This window comes from Nicotiana sylvestris, chromosome 3, assembly GCF_000393655.2.
Source record: "Nicotiana sylvestris chromosome 3, ASM39365v2, whole genome shotgun sequence".
Taxonomy (NCBI): Eukaryota; Viridiplantae; Streptophyta; class Magnoliopsida; order Solanales; family Solanaceae; genus Nicotiana; species Nicotiana sylvestris.
This window is the reverse complement of record NC_091059.1, coordinates 157648583-157668224: the sequence shown is the minus strand read 5'-3', so window position 1 is coordinate 157668224 and position 19642 is coordinate 157648583. Positions and strand designations below refer to the sequence as shown.

General features: G+C 40.5%; 2 protein-coding genes across 2 annotated transcripts; both read right to left on the bottom strand.

Moving 5' to 3' along the window:
* Positions 1-4675: 4675 nt before the first annotated feature.
* LOC138888234 (uncharacterized) lies at positions 4676-5433 on the bottom strand. Its single transcript, XM_070170060.1, has 2 exons — positions 5026-5433; positions 4676-4909 (listed from the first exon to the last, which is right to left on the bottom strand). The coding sequence occupies exons 1-2, from the start codon at positions 5431-5433 to the stop codon at positions 4676-4678; spliced, it is 642 nt and encodes a 213-aa protein (XP_070026161.1).
* A 4126-nt stretch (positions 5434-9559) lies between these two features.
* Positions 9560-18116, bottom strand: LOC104215987 (RNA pseudouridine synthase 7). Its single transcript, XM_009765943.2, has 12 exons — positions 17960-18116; positions 17815-17858; positions 17596-17673; positions 17128-17228; positions 16832-16919; positions 15032-15110; positions 14819-14901; positions 13411-13476; positions 13233-13289; positions 11703-11834; positions 10999-11237; positions 9560-10174 (listed from the first exon to the last, which is right to left on the bottom strand). The coding sequence occupies exons 1-12, from the start codon at positions 18048-18050 to the stop codon at positions 10072-10074; spliced, it is 1161 nt and encodes a 386-aa protein (XP_009764245.1). The 5' UTR covers positions 18051-18116; the 3' UTR covers positions 9560-10071.
* Between the last annotated feature and the right edge of the window lie 1526 nt (positions 18117-19642).

Sequence of the window (19642 nt, the reverse complement as noted above, 5' to 3'; positions counted from 1 at the left end):
AACTGCATTTCTGAAAATTGTTTCTATTGCTTAATGTTTCCCTGATCCTAACAATCTTTTAAAAATCCATAGGCAACTGCTAGGATCACTACTCTTGAGTGTCTAAAAATAAGTTTCTTGTTTCTGCATATTCACCTAGATATCCTGCCTTAGGACACTGTCGGATAAAAGTCCTTAATTGTACTTGAGTTGTGCTGTTATGTGCTTATTTCAGGAGGAAACTTTGAGCCTCTAATTGCTTCTTTCTATGTGCTGAAAGTCCTAAGTGTTTTGCTTGTCGCCTTAGAATCTTCACCTTTTAAAACCTTAGGGGTCCGTCTAGAACCACCTATAGGTAGAGGTCCTAACTCCCTCCAGGACCATTAAGACGGGATGGGTAGTAGCACGCAATAGAGATTGCTAACCAAACACTCGCTTTGCATGACCAATAAGGGGATGGGAAGGGTAGATATTGGAAATGATGACTACGCGCTAATGTCACGTGTAGCCCCTCATTAAGGAGTGTTTACCGGACATTGTGTGGGGTGATTTTATAGGATAACCAACCTAGGACCCCTCCTTTACCAAAATTCCCTTTTTATTTAAACCTTTGTTTTACAACTTGTCCAAATTTTTGTCTTATTACTTGAGTTATCCAACGTGTTTTACTTGCAACCTATTTGATTCAATTGTTTACTTGTAATGGACTAATTTGTGAATATAAGTTTGGACGGGACCAACAGTTGTAGACCAAGAGGGGTGCCTAACACCTTCCCCTCGAGGTTACTTTGAGCCCTTACCTTATAACTCTGGTAATGCAAACCAATCCAAGAGTTAATCACTCTAGGTGCCCTAACGCACCATAATCCGTTAGGTGGCGACTCTTCAAATACCCAATTCCCAAAAGGAAATGAGTCATTACACCCTCTAGAATGTCAGAACCCGAACTTCCCCGAAGAAGGGAAAAAAGGGGCACGACAAGGGTCAAATTGAAAACTGGGAAAATGGCGAATGTGCATGGATTCACAGATTTTTAACAAAGCATGTCCGAAGGATTTGTTCTCATTACCCCACATCGGCCAACTCATAGACGCAGCAGCCAGGCAGGAGCTATTGAGTTTTTTGGACGATTACTCTAGCTATAACCAAATTCTTATGAAAGAACAAGACCAGAAGAAGACTACGTTCATCACCCACCAAGGGACATATTATTATAGGGTCATGCTATTTGGGTTGAAGAATGCAGGTGATACATATCAAAGATTGGTGACAAAATGTTCAAAGACCAACTCGGCAAGACCATGGAAGTGTATATAGATGACATATTGGTCAACTCCTAAAAGGTATAGGATCACATCGATCATTTGAAGGAAGCTTTTGATATACTAAGACGGTACGGAATGAAACTAAACCCGGAGAAATGTGCGTTTGGCATAGCCTCGGGAAAGTTCTTGGGTATTTTGGTATCGCAGCGGGGATCTAGTTCAACCCAAAACAAATCAAAACTATCGAGGGGATACCGGAACGCTTAACTACTAAGAAGCAAATCCAAAGGCTGACTGGTTGAATCGCTGCCCTATCGAGATTCATCTCGCGGTTGTCGGATAGATGTTACAAATTTTTTGGCATACTCAAAAAGGATAACAGCCTCAAATAGACTCCCGAGTGCATCTAGGCTTTGCGAGAACTGAAGGCATACCTATCATCAAAACCCTTACTTTTAAAACCCGAACATGGGGAGCAGCTTCTCGTCTGTCTAGCCGTCTGTCAAGTAGCAGTAAGTGCAGTCCTAATCCACGAAAAAAAAGATACACAATCTCCCATCTATTACATTAGAAAAATACTCGTTGATGTCGAGACAAGGTACCCGCACCTCGAAAAATTGGCTCTGGCACTAGTCGTAGCTTCACGAAAGGTTAGACCCTATTTCCAGTGCCACCCCACCTCGGTCATTTTAATCTTTCCCCTAAGGAGCATTTCACATAATCCCAAGCTATTGGAACGGCTGGCCAAGTGAGCCATCGAGCTAAGCGAGCAAGATATCACATACCAGTTGCGAACAGCGATAAAGTCGCAAATGCTCGTCGACTTCGTCACCGACATGAGTGCAAAAATAATGCTTGAAGTCGAAAGGGAAGCCGTTCAAGCTTCCCTACAAACACAAGACCTCTGAGTCTTATACACCGATGGTGTATCCAACGCATTAGGGTCCGGACTAGGACTCGTACTCGAGGTCCGTACAGGAGAAGTAATTCGCTAGTTCATAAGGTGCTCGGATATGACTAACAATAAGGCCGAGCATGAGGCCGTGATTGCAGGGTTGAGACTAGCATTTAAGTATGGGGCGAAGCGGTTGAAACTCCACTGTGATTTCCAGCTCGTAGTCAACCAAGTTATAGGGGCTTTCCAAATCAAAGAACAAAGGTTGCAAAAATACCATACCAAGATCTGCAAGCTACTTCCCAAGTTCAACGAATTCCAGCTCCGCCAAATCCTACGGGCTCAGAATGCCAAAGCGGACGGCACACTCCGAGATGATAAGAAAGAAGCCAAGAAACTAAGATTTCAAGCGGCAAGATATAGTCTCCTTCATAGCGACCTATACAAAAGGACTTACTGCGGCCCTCTGGCAAAATGCTTGGGCCCGAACCAAACCCAGTGCGTCATCGAATAAGTCCATGAAGGCCATTGTAGTGCTCACTCCAGCAATCGAGCACTGGCCAGATGCCTCATACGGGTGGGATACTATTGGCCCACTATGAAAAAGGACGCTGCAAACATTGTGAGGAAATGCAAACAGTGCCAAAATTATGCCCTAATGATTCACCAAGCAGGCGAACACCTCCATTCAGTCACCTCCCTCCCAGTAGGGCAAAATAACGTACGATTCTTTTTGGTTTTAACTGACTATTTCTCTAAATGGGTGGAAGCAGAAGTGTTCACCCAAATAAGGGAACAAGAGGTAATCCTCTTTATATGGAGAAACATCATCTGCTGATTCGGCCTACCCAAGGAAATAAGTTGTGACAACGGACCCTAGTTAACGGAAAATAAAACCATCGAATTATTTGAGAAATGGCATATCAAGAGGATACTCTCAACCCCATATCACCCAGCGGGTAACGGGCAAGCAGAGTCCTTCAACAAGTCCATACTAAATATCATGAAGAAAAAGCTCGAGAATGCCAAGGGACTATAGCCGGAAATAGTACCAGAAATATTATGGGCCTACCGAACAACTCTGAAGACGAGCACAGTAGAAACGCCCTACTCTTTGGCCTATGGGTCGAGGCAGTAATATCGGTCGAAGTCGGAGAACCCAGCCTAAGGTACTCCCACAAAAGCAGTATGAGTAACAATGAGAGCAGAAGGCAGGAACTCGATAAGATCGACGAACGAAGAGATATGGCGTACATAAGAATGTCGCCCAAAAACAACAAGCATAATGCTATTACAACAAGAAAGCAAAGGTCCGGCCACTTAAAGTCAGGGTCTACGTGCTGATAGCTAAAACTCAAGCGAGCAGAGACCCTGGGAATGCAAGCTAGGAACAAACTGGGATAGTCTATACAAATCACAGCCAAAGCAAACAATGTTTCATTCCAGCTAGAGACAATAGAAGGAAAACAACTACCAAACAACTGAAACATAAGTCACCTCAAATACTTCAACTTCTAAGAGAAAAAAATGTCCCCTAAGTCGTACTCTTTTTTCCTCACTTAAGTTTTATCCCATTTGGGTTTTCTCAAGAAGGTTTTTAACGGGGCGGTGAAGGGAACACTTTGAGTCGAAGTACGCAGGGGAGAGACTGATATGAATGGACTAGGTACAATAGGACTGGAACGCCACCCAATGCCCTAAAATCTGTAACTCTCTCCAAGTATGTAATAAATGCAACAATGTCGAAGTGATAAGAAACTTACATTTATCAGGACACCTTTTTGCTGTTAAGGTTATGATTCGTTCACACTCAAACTACATCTACTGGTCCTCGTCCGCGTTTTAACGAAAGGTTATGTTCTACCTCACTCAAGAAAATACCTACCGGCCCTCAATCACGATTTAACGAAAGGTTATGTTTGACTAAGCTTGAATAAACACCTACTAGCTCTCGGTCGTGATCTAATGAAAGGTTGTTTTCGACTAAGCTCGAGAAAACACCTACCGGCCCTCGGCTGCGATTTAACAAAAGGTCAAGTTCGACTACGATTTAACAAAAGGTCATGTTCGACTAAGCTCGAACACAAACCTACCGGCCTTCGGCCACAATTTAACGAATGGTTATGTTCGACCAGGCTCAAACAAACACCTACCGGCCCTTGGCTGCAATTTAACGAAAGGTCATGTTTGACTAGGCTCGAACAAATACCTATCGGCCTTCAACCGCGATTTAACAAAAGGTTATATTCCACCTTGCTCGAATAAACACCTATCGACCCTCGGCCATATCTCAATGAAGAAACACACGCGGCCTATGAATATTCGGCTCCAAGGCCACAACCAACTAAAAGATAACAACAATAAGGACAAAAGGCAAAACGAGCAAAACATAGAAGCAAAAAAATATAAAAGTACAGAAAATAAACCACAGAAACAAAAGAAGATGCAAGGAACAAATTTAATATTTCATACATAAACTGTTTACAGAGGCTCGTGAAGACGCCGACAAAAATACTCAAAAAATTCAACAAAAAAACTATTGGCTGCCGTCATCACGGCCTTCGGTGACTTCACCAGCTCGGTCTTTAACAGAGTCATCATCCTGACCACTAATACCCTCACCATCTCGATCCCCTTCGCCATCGATACCTTCGCCCTGAGGATTAGTGGTATCATACCATGCATTCTCCTCAAGCCAATCTACACCCTCGTCCCAATCCTCCTCATTGGCCTCAGGCGTAGCAGGATCATATCCACAAGCTTCACAGGCCTTAACACGAGCATATTCAAGGGCAGCCTCAAAAACGGACCCCGCCGCATGCAAATCTCGAAATACACTAACTGGGCCTTCGCATGAATCGATTCTTCATATAACTCCCGAGGTACATTGGGAAAATCTGAAATACGGGCAGAGGACGGCTGAGCGAGTAATTGAGCATTCTCAGCCTCCAAAGCAACCACTCGATCATGAAGAACAGAGTTATCTTTCTCCAGCTCTCTGATCCTCTCCTCGAGTCGATCTTCCTTAGTTCTCGTTGTTGACTGATCATTCTCCTGCTCGGTTCGGAGAGTCCTATTCGCCAACTCAAGCATCTTCATCTTCCTCCCAGCATCCAAATGAGAGGACTCCACCTTCTCGAGTTCCTTTTTCTTCTCGGCGATCTCACTATTGAGGGCCTCCAGCTGAAGTCGGCACTCTTCTAACTGCCCTCGCAACTCGATCACTTGAGCTTGAAGGTCACTACATTGGTCCTCTATGCCCCTGCTGACCTCTAGCTCCTCTTCCCTGCTCATTAACGTCCCTCGAGGATGCTACACTTCTCGATGGCCTACACCAACTCATCATCCTTCTCTTTAAACTCGTCTCGAAGGGCCTGCATGTCGCCACCCTCACGAAACCGCCTGCGGAGATCTCGATACTTGCCACGATACTTAAAGTACTTATCCTTCAGCTTTAAAAGATATCTTTATGACTCTTCTCCCTCCAGGCGCTCTCGATCTCCAAGATCATTGTCTGCAATCATAAAAAGGAAAGAGAAGAAAGAAGTCAGAACCAAGAACGCCCTATAAAACAAAAGAAAAAGAGAGGTTGAAACACAAACACTCGCCCTAAGAGCAAGGCCTTCAATGCTCCTTAACAAAGCACTATCGTCTATCTCTTTGAAGGTCTCACCTTCTATTTTGAAATAGAGAGGGCCGAGGGCAGGGACTACCTCCTCGGTGTTCACCTACAAGTCAAGATCTATGGGGATCGTGATAGTCCTCGTAGACCGCTCCAACCTCACCTCAAACTGGGTAAGCCCTTCTTCTATCATCCTCAGGTCATTCGCATCAATTTCGGAACCTGATTTATCGCCTCCTCAACGATGCTTATGCCCCTCTCATTGACCGGCAAGGAGGTATCTGCAGCTAATCGAGAGGTCGATGCCTCCTCTCGCCACGAAGTGTCAAGAACATCAGCAGTCGTCCCTTCAGTCTCCATCACCACAGAAGGAATAGACACATCCACATCGGCTCCTACCAACCTCGGAGCATCGGAACTCGGCTCGACATCATCTTCCACTACAATAGTCGCCGTCTCACGCAGCTTAAAGTCCCTTTCTGCTATATCGGGAGACTCCTTTACCAGCATCCACGGACCTCCTCTTTCGAGGTTGGAGATCTCCATCACTAGGCAAAGGCTCATCGTTCTCGTTAGTGAGAGAATACAGAGGAAAAGGAAAAGTCTCCACGGATGAAGTAGAAATAGAGTCGAACGCGGAAACAGGAGGAGTTGGGACAAAGATAGGATCAGCCGCAGTCGAAACAGGAGCAGAAACTGAGGGCGTAGTAGCCTTCTTCTTCCAGAACGAGGGCGTCGTAGCTCTAAACCTCCTTATAGACCCCATGGCCGAAGCTAAGGGAAAATGGGAAAAGGAAAAATCAGTAAAGAAAAACGTGCAAAGAAATCAAGATGCTGATAGTAAAAAGAAAGTTACCAGTCGAAGGGAGAGCAGGCCCGAATTTCTTGAAAAAACTTGGCCATTCACGAATCCCTCCGATGTGAGGGAGGAGCTACTCGACCCAGTCAGAAATGTGAGCGTCCAAAGGAGAAGATGAAGTCTTGGTTGCAAAAGAAGAAGGCGAGAAGTCAAAATTCAGTGTCGAACATGGAGGAGAAACCAAAGTACTTACGAGTATAGTTACAAACCTCAGGAAAGTCGTCGACATTGGCCACAACGTCCTCAGTTCTAATAAAAAAGAAGTTAAACCGGAATTTACGACTGGCCTTGTCGTCCATCTTCACCCCCTTGGTGACGAAGGTTCACCATCGTTCCCCTATAAAAGTTAGTAGCGAATAGATGAATTAGGTACCGCAGTGCCAGTTCGACCCCGGCTAGCACAGCAAACTTAGTGAGCATCTTTATAGCTTTATAGACGTACGGCGCGAGCTGAGCAGGACAAACGTTGTAGTGATGACAAAACTCTTCCACCAGCAGAAAAAGGGGAAAATAATAGCCGACTTGGAAGGGGTAGGCGTAGAGGGCACAATACCTAGGACAGTGGACCTGTACCATATCCCACTCGGCCGGGATCAACTCAATATGATTGGGAAGGCCGAATTTGGCCTTAAACTCCGATAATTCCTTGACTATCATCACTGATCGAAAATGTAATGACTCAACTGGTCACTTTGTTTTCTAGATCCATGTTTCCCTAATTAAGACTCCTCGTATATTCTTTTACTATTTTATGACGTACGGGGATGGTTGGTTCGGGTTGAAATCGGAACACTTAGTTCCTTAATAGTAGCTTATAAAGGTTAAGTATGACTTGAGTCAACATTTTGAGTAAACGACCTCGGAACAGGGATTTGACAGTCCCAATAGGTTCTTATGGTGATTTTGGACTTGGGCGTACGTTTGGATCGGGTTTCGGATGACCCGGGAGCGTTTTAGTGCTTAATATTGAAAGTAGGCGCATTGAAGGTTTTCAAGTTCTTTAAGTTTGGTTTGGAGTAGGCTCTGGTGTTATCGAGGTCCATTTGGGATTCCAAGCCTGAAAATAGTTTTGTATGGTGTTTTATGACTTGCACGCAAAATTTGCATGTCATTCCGAGTAGTCTAAGTATGATCGGCACGTTCGAGTAAGCTGGAAAAAACTTTAAGTTCATAAGTTGATTCGATTTGGTTTTGGGGTGCAATTCTTAGTTTTTATGTTGTTTTATGTGTTCCGAGGGTTTGAGCGAGTCCATTTTATGTTTACGAACTTGTTGGTGTGTTTGGTCGAGGCTCGGGGGGCCGTGTAGGATTCGGAGGGTCGACATAGCTTGATTGCACTTTAGAGAAGAGCTGAAGGTGGCTGGCATCTTGTGCGTTCGCACCTGCGGTGGGAATGGCCGCAGGAGCGGCACCGCAGGTGAAGCGCCTTGCTCGCAGAAGCGAAAGTGGCCAGCCAGGCCTGGGTTCGTAGGTGCGGGAGCCTGGCGCAAGTGCGCATCCGCAGGTGCGAGATTCTTTTCGCGGAAGCGTTGGGCGCCATCACGGCCTATAGGGAAAATTAGGTCGTGACAAAAAAACTCCAAGTGCGGCCTCTGGTGATTTGGTGAAATCGGACCGGGAATCAGAGTTGCGTGGGATTATCTCTTCCACCAATTGGAAGGCTTCGTCCTCAATGGTGGCAGGAACGCTCTCCCCATGAGAGGGGAACACCATTGCCAAAGGAGCAACACGACTCCCCTCTCCAGCCTCAGAAGGTATGTTAGATATGATTCAATGTAAGGAAGGAGAATAACAAACAAGGGGGAATGAAGAGCAATGTAAGTCGCTGAAACAGAGAAGAGAAATTCGGAGAAGAGGAGAGCAAGAGGAAGGTATGAGATCTTGAAGCTTTAGAAGATTTAAACTCCAAAGTCGTGTTCAAAGACCTCTATTCATAAAGGTCATGGCACTGGAACCAAAAACGGCTCATCATGATTGGCACCGGAACCGAAGCGGCAAGTCTAATCAAAGGTCAAGCGCGAAACAAAACGACGCATCGGGAATATGCGTATAATGACGCATGACATCATGACGTCATTCTAACTCGTGAACAGCATAACTCCAACAAATCCCCCGGAAATTCGAAGCATTTGAAATGTGCGGCCCACAGAGGACCACGTTACGTGCTCACTGCAACAACCACGACCTAAGTAGTCCGCTTGATTAGCTCGACCACCAACAACACAATCCGCTCATCGAACACGTCCGCAAAACCAGCCTCAATAAGCGGAGGGACTAATTGTATGGGTCAAAATCTATCTTTAGAATACTTAAGTAAAAATTGTATTGGTGGAACGTTCCAGCTATCGCTTGTCGAAGTGATCTAAGAAACGATAAAGTTCGTGGTCAAAGAGTCAGCAAGGGTTAAAGCTGAGGAGTCATCAAGGATCAAGGCCGAGGTCGAGCACCCTTGACAGAGTTATAACGGTTAGTTTCAAGATAGGACATAAAAGAGAATATTCTCAACACTTGTACAGTTAGGGTTTTAAGGAACATGCTCCCTATAAATAGAAAGATAGAGGACAGGTGATATTCATTTGTAAAATACGTTTTGACTTGAAAAAGGGAATCGGATCTTATTGCAAGCATACAAACACAACCTTTTTCACTAAGATTCTTGTCTACACTTCTCCACCGGTTCCAAGAATAACTCAAATATTCGAAGGCTTATCCATCACTCATCATCGCCAGAAAGAACATTCACTAATTTCATCCTTTCTTGGGTGACTCATTTATTCTATTTACATAAGTTTCATTTACTTCTATTCATCACTATTTAATGCTACACTACTCCCTTTGACTTCTTAAATATTGATTGTGTACCGCCTTGCTAGCGTACTATCTTTACATATTATTTCTTACACTTCTGAGAATTTCATCTTAGGAATATTATTGGTAACTAAAATTAACCCTCATTTATATAAATTTAATTAGCTAAACCAAGGTCTATATTTTTTTGTCAAACAATTTCCAGATAATGCAATTTTGCAACAGAGAACCAGGCATCTATTAATTGCCGATGGTTCCGTACTGCTGGTTTACAAATGAAGGGGGTAGATTCTCAGTAATCCAATATTAAGATGGTGAAACAAAATCACCTCCGCCAAACACAGACGACTTCCCAAATTGTTTCTGGAACAATTGCTGCAAAACACTTGTTCATAAACCAGTTGAGCTCGAAAGGTCTCCAAAGCTAACCTCCCATAAATCCAAATTCAAGGTAGACCGTGCACCATACGAAGACCATAAACACCGTATGGGTGTCTCCCCAATCACATTCGCATAACTCCAGAAGTTTACCAGGACCACAATGCATCCAGATTCACAAGAATGAACAGAGCACAAGAGGCGGAGAACCAAGAGCATAATACAGTTCTGAAATCAGACGTATAATGAATGTTGAAAGAGCATATCAACTTAGGGATGCCCAATCTGGAAGTGGACATTCATATATCCAGTCAGGTCCTGAATATTTTACACAATGCAGCCATAGACCCTCTTCATTTCCCTCATACCTGCATTTTGAAATTATAAAGGGCATTAATCAAGCCAGAAATGAGAAAGGCTTCTAAAACCAAGAGCAAGGTCACATATGGTACTTTTTTCAACTAGAAAAACAACCAGATGAAACTAGCCACACATTCATAGTCTAGGCCTCAAAACCTAAACCGAGGGGTTGTGCACAAGCTTACCAACCATTTAGTCATAAAAGAACACAAGATCTTAAATGAGCAAACAAAGAAGCTCTACCAAGAAAAAGTTCAGTAAATTTAGGCTAAAGCGCACTAGTAATGTTAAGAATGTCAGCCATTCAATATTTCCCGGTGCCAAATGACCTTGAACCATTGAAACAAAGGAAGCTTACATTGCCGTGTGTTTTCTAAATACAGAGTGGATGGTACCCAGATTTTGTGTTAGCCAGGAAATTGAAATTTCTTAAATGCAAACTAAAAATTGGAATATTAGTTGTTTTGTGAATCCGGAAATATTATTGGTTTTGGGAATCCGGATACAAGAAATCCATTATTTTGGATGAGCCTCATAGGTCTATGCTCACCGAGAAACAATTGGCTTAAGTAGTAAACCTGGATATAGCTTAAGAAGGAGAGATCTCTTGACTGTTAGACATAAAGGTGTTTATGGTTAGAAAAAACTTTCAATGACTGCACCCTCGAAATACCTCTCCTTAAGCAAATTGCTATGTTACAACAGTACTTGGCAAAATTTAAGGGTCGCCATAGCCCTCAACCATAGACATGTATGGACAGTAACTACAAGGTTGGACATGCACTCCAGAATCGATCCATCATGAATTATGCAATACAGAGACCATCCTTACCCTTTCGGAGCAAGATTTGGACAATTTGTACACATAGGATCAATGCTGAAATCTTCATTGGAGTCATTTGCCGTGTCACTAATGCCATTTTCAAGAGAGATGGGCTCTGGAGGAGAACATGATTTAGCTGCAGCTCTATCCGCACTCGATCCTTCAGCAGAACGACTAGACACGAGTTCAGACAGGTAGAGCATATCATTGGCTATAGGATGACCTGTATATTGCAGATGCACACGTATCTGTTTTGAAGCAAATTTTGTTAGGTATATCAAGCTAATTATACTTGAGGAGAGAATTTTGGTAGCAATGCCACTGTTCTAACCAACAAGAATAAAAAATTCAGAAACCACATTCAATAGAAATGCCTCAACCAGAGAAAATTTAAAGAAAAGGCCTATTAAAATCGAGGACAAAAGGTATCTTATTTTAAAGGCATAAATAATTTGAAGATGCAATTTAACAACAAATGAATCTATTCTACTCTCATTATGGATTATGACAAAAACAGATAAACTTAAGAGCTAGAATGATAAACAGAGATGGTACTCAAGCAAAAAAGATATTCAAGTCACAAAAATATAAATAAAAAGCAACAGATGATTCAACAAAATGCAGAAAGGTTTCTCTTTTGTATTAATTGGGGGAAGCGTGGGTATAAAGAGACATAAACAATACGAGAAAATTATCAATCACATTCTACATACCTGATGTGTCCTGCCGGTGACGGGTTCGCACAAAACAATGCTGTGCTTCTCGTTGGTACTAATCCTTGTAAATTTGGTACATGCAGTCTTTCCCTTCAGTGAAGCAGTACTATTTCCCTGGTCATCCCCCACCTACTAGAACGATTAGCCCAAGATTACAAGCATGACAAATAATATCAAACAAGAAACAGAAACCCACTCATAACACTGTGTATTTTCTAAGCGCAAAACACAATGCAAATCAATGTTATTCAGCTACAAAATTACAAACAATAGATAAGTCAATCAATTGTGCTTTTACAGCCAGCCCTGCATTGATATTTTGATCTCCGCAGGTGGATACCTTGGAACATAATCTCCTCACTCAATGAAAAAGTAAACAACACATTTCTCAACGCACTTTTGGCGGTCAAACGTTGTTCTGGTCTCAACTTTTTATTTTCCTTGACTTTGTAGCAAAAGACCTCCAATATTCTACTATAATTCCTCTAGGTGAAAAAGGGAAGTAAAACAATTTGGGAAAATTACTTTACAAATACAAAGAGTTGCCATACCCTCAAGAATTAGCAAAAAGCCTATATTGTGTCGCCCAATTGTTGTCAGCACATGGTTACACTTCATCCACTCCAAGAGATAGCATCAAGTTACAATTGATAAGTGATGGGTTAGAATGAAAGAAGAAAGAAGAACGATTGAGGGGGAAGATTCAAAAAGATTAGCAAATTACGGCAAAAGAGTTTTCAGAGAGCACGAGTTCTGACACTGCAGAGATATGAGGGAGGCAAGGAGTAGATAGTGAGTGACGTGTAAGAATAACCAAATTAGGCAGGTTAATATTGTGAATAAATAAAATTGGTGTCATATCGATTAGTGACAGGCTAATAATTCTGAATTTTAAGAATGGAAAATATAGGGGGAGAAACAAATCTTTTAGTTTCCTGGGAACTAGCTCAGATACAGGAAAGTTGCAGTCATTTATGTTGTGTTACTGCGAAAAGAAAATTTGACTACTTTGCACGATTTCTATCAACAAAAATGTTGAACCAAAGCTCTATAACGCAGAAACAATATGTTCTCTTACAACCTTTCAGGTACTAAAATCCTCTCATCTTTCTGCCCAATCTGTAGCCACCAAATGGGAAGTTGGGACATGGGGAAGAGGCAGGGGCTTACGTGTAACTTCTCTTTTAAGGATCAGTATCGCATTTGTTTTTAAATGTAGAAATAAGTAGAATACTGAATGAGAAATAGTTGTTTATCGTCACTCCATCATTTGTGCAAGACTCAAGCATTCTGCAGCGCAAAAGGAAGCTTCCAGTCCTACAGCTTTCCCTCCAGATTGGTGAATATTATGTTTGTACTGGTTCAAATACTATAATGCAAGTCATGTTCTATGCAAGAGCTGAATCAACCAACATCATAAGCTGAGCTAAATCTTATAAACAAGAGACAAAAGCTAAAAGAGCAAATTTACTAGAAAGAGGGGAGAACAGGTACTAATGATGTACACGCTTCAAGAAAACACCTTACCTCAACTGTGCTTCTCCCTTCTCGGGCATTGTAATTGACATTAGCATTCACAACTTGCTAAGGAAAAAGCAAGGAGAAAAGACAAGTCAAAAAAGCAAAAACGTAGTAATTGTGAAGGAGAGTAGCGTTAAAGAGGGGATGCTGCCGAAAGGGGAATGAATGGCAAGATGAAAGGTACCTGCTTGTCAGGGAACACTCCGATCACTCTCGCAATATACTGTTTCTGCACTGCTCCTGATTCTATCTGAAAAACCCAGTTAGTGTACTTAATAAGGGTTTAGAAACACCTGTTCAGTTAACAATAGACGGAATTGAAGGATGGAATCAAAGAAAACCAGAGTTATTTATTCAGCAGTTCAAAAGATTAGTTTACACTTTACTGGGTGGAAAGTATGGACCTCTTGAGTCTGAAATACATTGGTTTGACTTCGCATGTGCTTACAGTCTTCCACGCCAACCATGTAAAAGATCAATTTAGCAGTGAATGAAGAACTCAATGGATACTCTTCTGAAAAGTCAGAGCAGAAGAGGAAAATTGGAGCTGCTCTAGGTTAAGGAAAATGTTCTAAGAACTGTAAGACATTTATCTGGATGAGTTTTTGCAACTGACTGCAAGGAATGTAGGTCGCCCAATTATCATGGCCAAAATTCTGAAATTGAGTTAACTTTCACCTGAACAGATTCTACTAGCAGAAGTGCAGCAAAGCTTAGCAGCTGAAGCAAATAAGAAGAAGAACAGGAGAGGGTTCCTACAAGTAACTCAAAAGTGCACTTAAACCTCACAGAGTCATATGCTCAATTAAATGTATACTGTATAGCTGTGGAAATAGTCTCCATAATATATGTATGGACCAAGAAACTTCTGATGAAGCTAACTTCAACACAATAAGAACCTTGTATTTTCAACTCTATGCATCAATATGCACCAGTTGTTGACCAGTTGTTGCATGAGCTCAGATTTTGACGCCAAGATATAAAAAAATGATCTTCAAGAACGTCTGTTGTAGAATTTTAGGAAGTAGACAATAATCCTCATGTACTAAAACCAACATTAATTGGAAGATATTCTACCTCTTATTGAAGAGATATTTAGAAGAGCATACAGTATTTATCAACAAGAATTAAATTAGTTCAATAAGAGCCTTCTGGACACAGATAGCAAAATTAGAAATCTGAGTTAGATTAGTTAGGTTTCAAACGCCACATTGAGAATAGTACAGCAATATGCTCTCTATTCATTAAAACTTGAAAGAAAATCCCTTAATTTGAAATCCTGGAGCACAAAGTAAGATTGTAAGATCAGGCATTTAATAAGAATATCGTATGTGTCAACAATCAGTTTCAAAGAATTTGACAAGAACCATTTTAACACCTCCTCACAAGCAACTGAACACAAAGCTGCTGGAGTCTAACTAAATCTAGTTATATTTGGAACTTATTCATCTCATACCGCTAAACTATCGATATTGACAAAGAATAAGGAGAAATAGGTGCGGTTAGACAGCAATAATGCATTCAAAATCTATTATTTTTATAATTTATGTCATTTTGCAGTTCATTGCAATTATAATAAACAGAAAATATACCTGTTGCCTGAAGAGGTCAGCCCTAGAAGCACTTCTAGCCAAGATAAGTAGTCCTGAGACTAAGCGATCTAGGCGATGAACCGCTAAAATAAGAGTCAAGAGAAGACTACAACAAATGCTATATTTAATGTGCCTTGTGAAATGTACATGATCCCATTAAAGAGTGACAAAACAAAGAGTTATGCCCTACTGCCGTTAGGGAACAGAGGATACGAAACAAAGGTGCCAAGCCATACTCAGCTTGTAGTATACCAACGACCGTATTCTTGCGGTATTGTCCACATGGATGAACCTACCAGTGAGAAGACATTGCTTACATTATATATATGAATGATGAAGGCTGAAGCAAGGACAATACGGCAAATATAAGTGAATAAAGCGTAATGCTATCTTCGGAAATGAGTTAGCCATCCAACACAAACGTGGATAATAGATTCTTTGGGAAGTTTTCTTTTTCATGACTGGTAATTGTATTGATAAAATAGCATCAAGAGTGCAGGGAAAAGCATTTACAGATCAAAAGCAAAAGTATGTCCCTCCTCTTCTTAGAGGGATGCTATCAAATCTATCAGTTCCTCTGATTCAGTATGTAGATTCTTTTTGAGGAGTCGTGACATGGTGAGAATCTGTTTCAAAGGGTCTGTGCTATGGATCATAAGCATGCAACCGAGTGGTAAAAGGGGAAAGCTATGCAGCACGTAGATGGAGATAAGTGTCAACTCTGAGACAAACTTAACTAGTCCTTGAAAAATTGGAGGGGAAGGAAGAAGGCATTTCCACATGGATCCACAATTTAGATTATTCAAATAATTGGTGAAACAGGGGGAAATTAGCCACTAGATGCCAACGTGTAATGCTAATTCAAACATGACTAACACCTCCAAGATACTAAATTTGTGAAATTGCACAACTACCTCTTTTTTTTTTATTTCTTTTTTGATTTGCACCGGGTGTCCGAGTCTCTAAGAGCCCCGACTATTCCCGGGGGTGCACAGGCCCTCGGCAAGGAGTTTCCCGCAAGTGCACCACGGTTAATTCAGGTTTTACCCAGTCCGATGGCCCTCAGAAATTGTTTGCACCCAGTGGGTTTAGAACTTGAGAACTTGAAAGGGAGCAAACCCCAAGGCTCAAGTCAATTGCCACCAGGCCAATACCTGAGGGTTCACAACTACCTCTTAAAATACAGCATTCTCTATATCTTCTAAAGGCCAGAAAATATAAGCAAGTGTTGAGTGTAAACACAATTAACAGTGTCATTCCAGGTCCAGGTCCAGGTCCTTACTTTAGTAACAGAAGTTCACCTTTTTAGATAAATAAAAAGCTCAACTTTCTAAAGAAAAATAAAAAGTTCACCTTTTCTCCTACTTCTTACTATATTCTGCTGAGGGTTCACCGTATTAGGTTTATTATAATCATCTTGATAAATGAAGTTTCGAGTTATGCTACCATGGGAACTACACGAGTATTAGATAAAGAATCAGTGAACCAAACCGAGAGAAGAGAAAATAACAATGGAAATATATAAAAGTGAGTTCCTTAACCAAAAAATATACAACATTGTGTATAAATGCATGATTTTGTGCCTTACATATTCAAAAATATAAGAGACATGCGGTGAACCATCGATAACAGCTTACCATTGTTCTTTTTGGTCAATATTGTATTATCAGATCTAAACACAAAATTAAATCATAATTATGTAAAACTTTATTTATAACAGAAAAAAGAAAAAGTTCATGAAGAGGGCATGCTAGATTCACAGTATGCCAGCTAATTGTTCCACTTTACCTTCAGGATTGCTAGATTCTTATGTGTGCTTGAATAATGGCATGATGGATCTAATGGTGGTACTACATTATCTGTCCACAGAAGGTGACCGGATTTATAACATCAATAAGTGCTGGTTCTTTCCCAAACTTCCAAACAAATCAATCTTAACATATTCCACACAATCTTAACATAGCACTTTCTCAAGAAACAAATATATAAAGATTGAAATCATTATTATCTTACTGGAACAGATGCAGGCTTGCACACTGTCAGCACGTCTGGTTCTTCACATAGTATTTCGACATCCCACGACATCACTGGTGGTTCATGCCTACAGCCTTTTGTAAGTCATGTTCTCATAATTGCATAACAGAACAGGATTAGAGAATGTCAAATCAGATGCTTAGTCTATGATCCATCACTAACACATGCTAAATCAAGAAACCAAAATCTATTGAAGGATTGACCACAGAAATACCAAGCAGAAGGAAATATCGCTAAACTAAATGTTTGAGGCCAGAATTTGAATAAGTACAAACCTGTGCAAGAAATGGCTAATCTTTTGTGATGACTGCACTACATATGAAAGATGCACCTTTTGTCCATCAACTTGTATACGTCCAGATTTAACAGCGGATTCCTAGATAAGTCATCTAAATCAGCCTCTGCACTATACAGTTGTACACTAGCGAACGTCTAGTAGGTATTTAAGACAACCAAGAATGTGCTCGAACAATCAGGGTAGGCTATAAAAATATGCTATCATCACTCTAATAATTCAACTTCACAGAATTTCCAATTCAAAAAACTAAAATCACAGTTAGGCCTGTCGGAATGTAACATATATCAAAACATTTACATCAGTACAATTGCAACTATTCATTTATGACCTAACATGCATATTAGACAACACATAAAATAAATCAAAAAACAGATAGACAAACAACCAAAAGAGAAGGAAATACATACACAACAAATGTACTACTTAACGATTAGAAACAACATACATAGTAATCACGAGGTCTCCCTTTAAATTCTTCAGAGAAGAGATCAACAATTGTCTTCCCAGCCCACCGGTTCTTCACCTGAAAAATGAATTCAAACCAAATTTAAATTCATATACAGGGTTTAATTAGGGTTTTGACAAATTCATTAAGAAAATGGCCAATTCAATCAATCAGCATCTGTTAAATAGGCAGATAAACAAAGAGAGTAGTAGCTCATACATGAGAAATGAATTCGAAGTAGTAAGGTCTGACATAGCGTATTCCTGCAGAAGCAGAACATAAAAGCATAAAAAGTTTGTTGCAGAGAAAAGACAACGCAATAGGTATCAGAAGTTGGATACGAGGCAAAGCTGAAGAAACTTACCATTGCGGAAGATGTAGTCATGGCGTTCCGGTGGGTTGGCGGGAGTTTGCCACACTATCTCCATATCTCCTCGCTTCCTTTTCATGTTCATTTTAGTAAATAGTAACCCGACTCTATTGCTCTGCTTCTTCGGTTTTACTTTCTACCTTGTTTAGTAAACAGTAACCTTGACTGCAAAAATAATCCAATTTTGCATTTCTATTTTGATGTGTTTTTATTTTTCTCTTTTTGGCATCTAAATCAGATTTTCCTTTGTCAATTATAAATGCAAGAAGAAACCTGATGTATTAAAGGAGATATTTTTTTAAGCAAATATAGTAAGGTTCCTTTTCGGGGGGAAAGGATTAAGGTTCCTTTTGGATTAAAATTGGAGATAATTGTACAAACTTCCCATGGGATTCAAATTATCGACGTTTTGGATTAAAATTGGAGATAATTATACATAGGGGTATTCACGGTTTGACGGGAAAATGATCTAAACCGAAAACCGAATCTAAACCGAAAACCGAATCAAACCGATTAAGTAAACCGATATTTTTCTTGATTTGAATTGGTTTTGGTTTTAAATTTTAAAAACCGATAATATTTGGTTTGGTTTTGGTTATATTTTAAAAAATCGAAAAATAAACCGAACCAAACTAACTAATTATATACAAAATTTAATAATCATTTATATACAATATAATATCTTTTGTAAATAATTTTAAATATTTTATGCATTTTAATTGTTATTTTGAATTTTGATTTATCCTTTTATATCTTAAAAGATTGCCTAAGCCCAAAACAATAGGACTCGACCAATTTTCTTTTCATTAAAAGACTCTAATTCTCGTTGAACACTTGAACTCCACCAAAAATAGAGTGCCTAGCTTTCAAGTTGAAACGAGACGTTTCATTAACTTATCTTAGAATCTGCTTCTCAATGTCTCAAACTCCCAACTCCTCAGTAATCCTGCCTAAACCACCGGATATACTCCCTACCACTAGTTCCATGGAGATCAATACTAAGACAATGGAAACCATCTCCTTCAAGGATAAGCTCCTTAACAAAGACATAGACTTTATTACAGAACCAAGCTTAAGCCACCAAACCCAAATGGAGTGCCACTATGATTCAGAGAACCCACTCGAGCTAAAAAGCCCTCCCCAGGAACACAACATCTCTGTACCTATCACAAGTGAAGATAAACAACGAATCTACCATCCCTAGAGATTCTCTCTTATTATAAAATTACAAGGGAAAAGAATCACACACGATCTGTTGAAAAAAAAATTAATGGACCTGTGGAAACCTTCAGAAAACTTCCCATTAATTGATCTAGGGGAGGACTACTATATTGTTCGTTTTATCAAAGAAGAAAATATGGTTAATGTATTCCAAAAGGGTCCATGGTTCCTCTATGGTCACTTCCTCTCAGTGCAAAGATGGATTCCAAACTTTGTAGCGTCCAAAGCAACTCAATCTTATACGGCAATCTGGATTAGACTTCCCCAGCTCCCCATTGAATTTTATGACGAAGAAATTCTACAAAAAGTAGGAAGGCTCCTAAAAGTTGATGTTTGTACGTTGGTTGCCCTCCGAGGGAGATACGCCCACCTCTGTGTGGAACTTCCCCTAAATAAACTTGTCACCCCTTTCCTCTTCATAGGTTCTCATAAACAACTTATTCACTACGAAGGTGA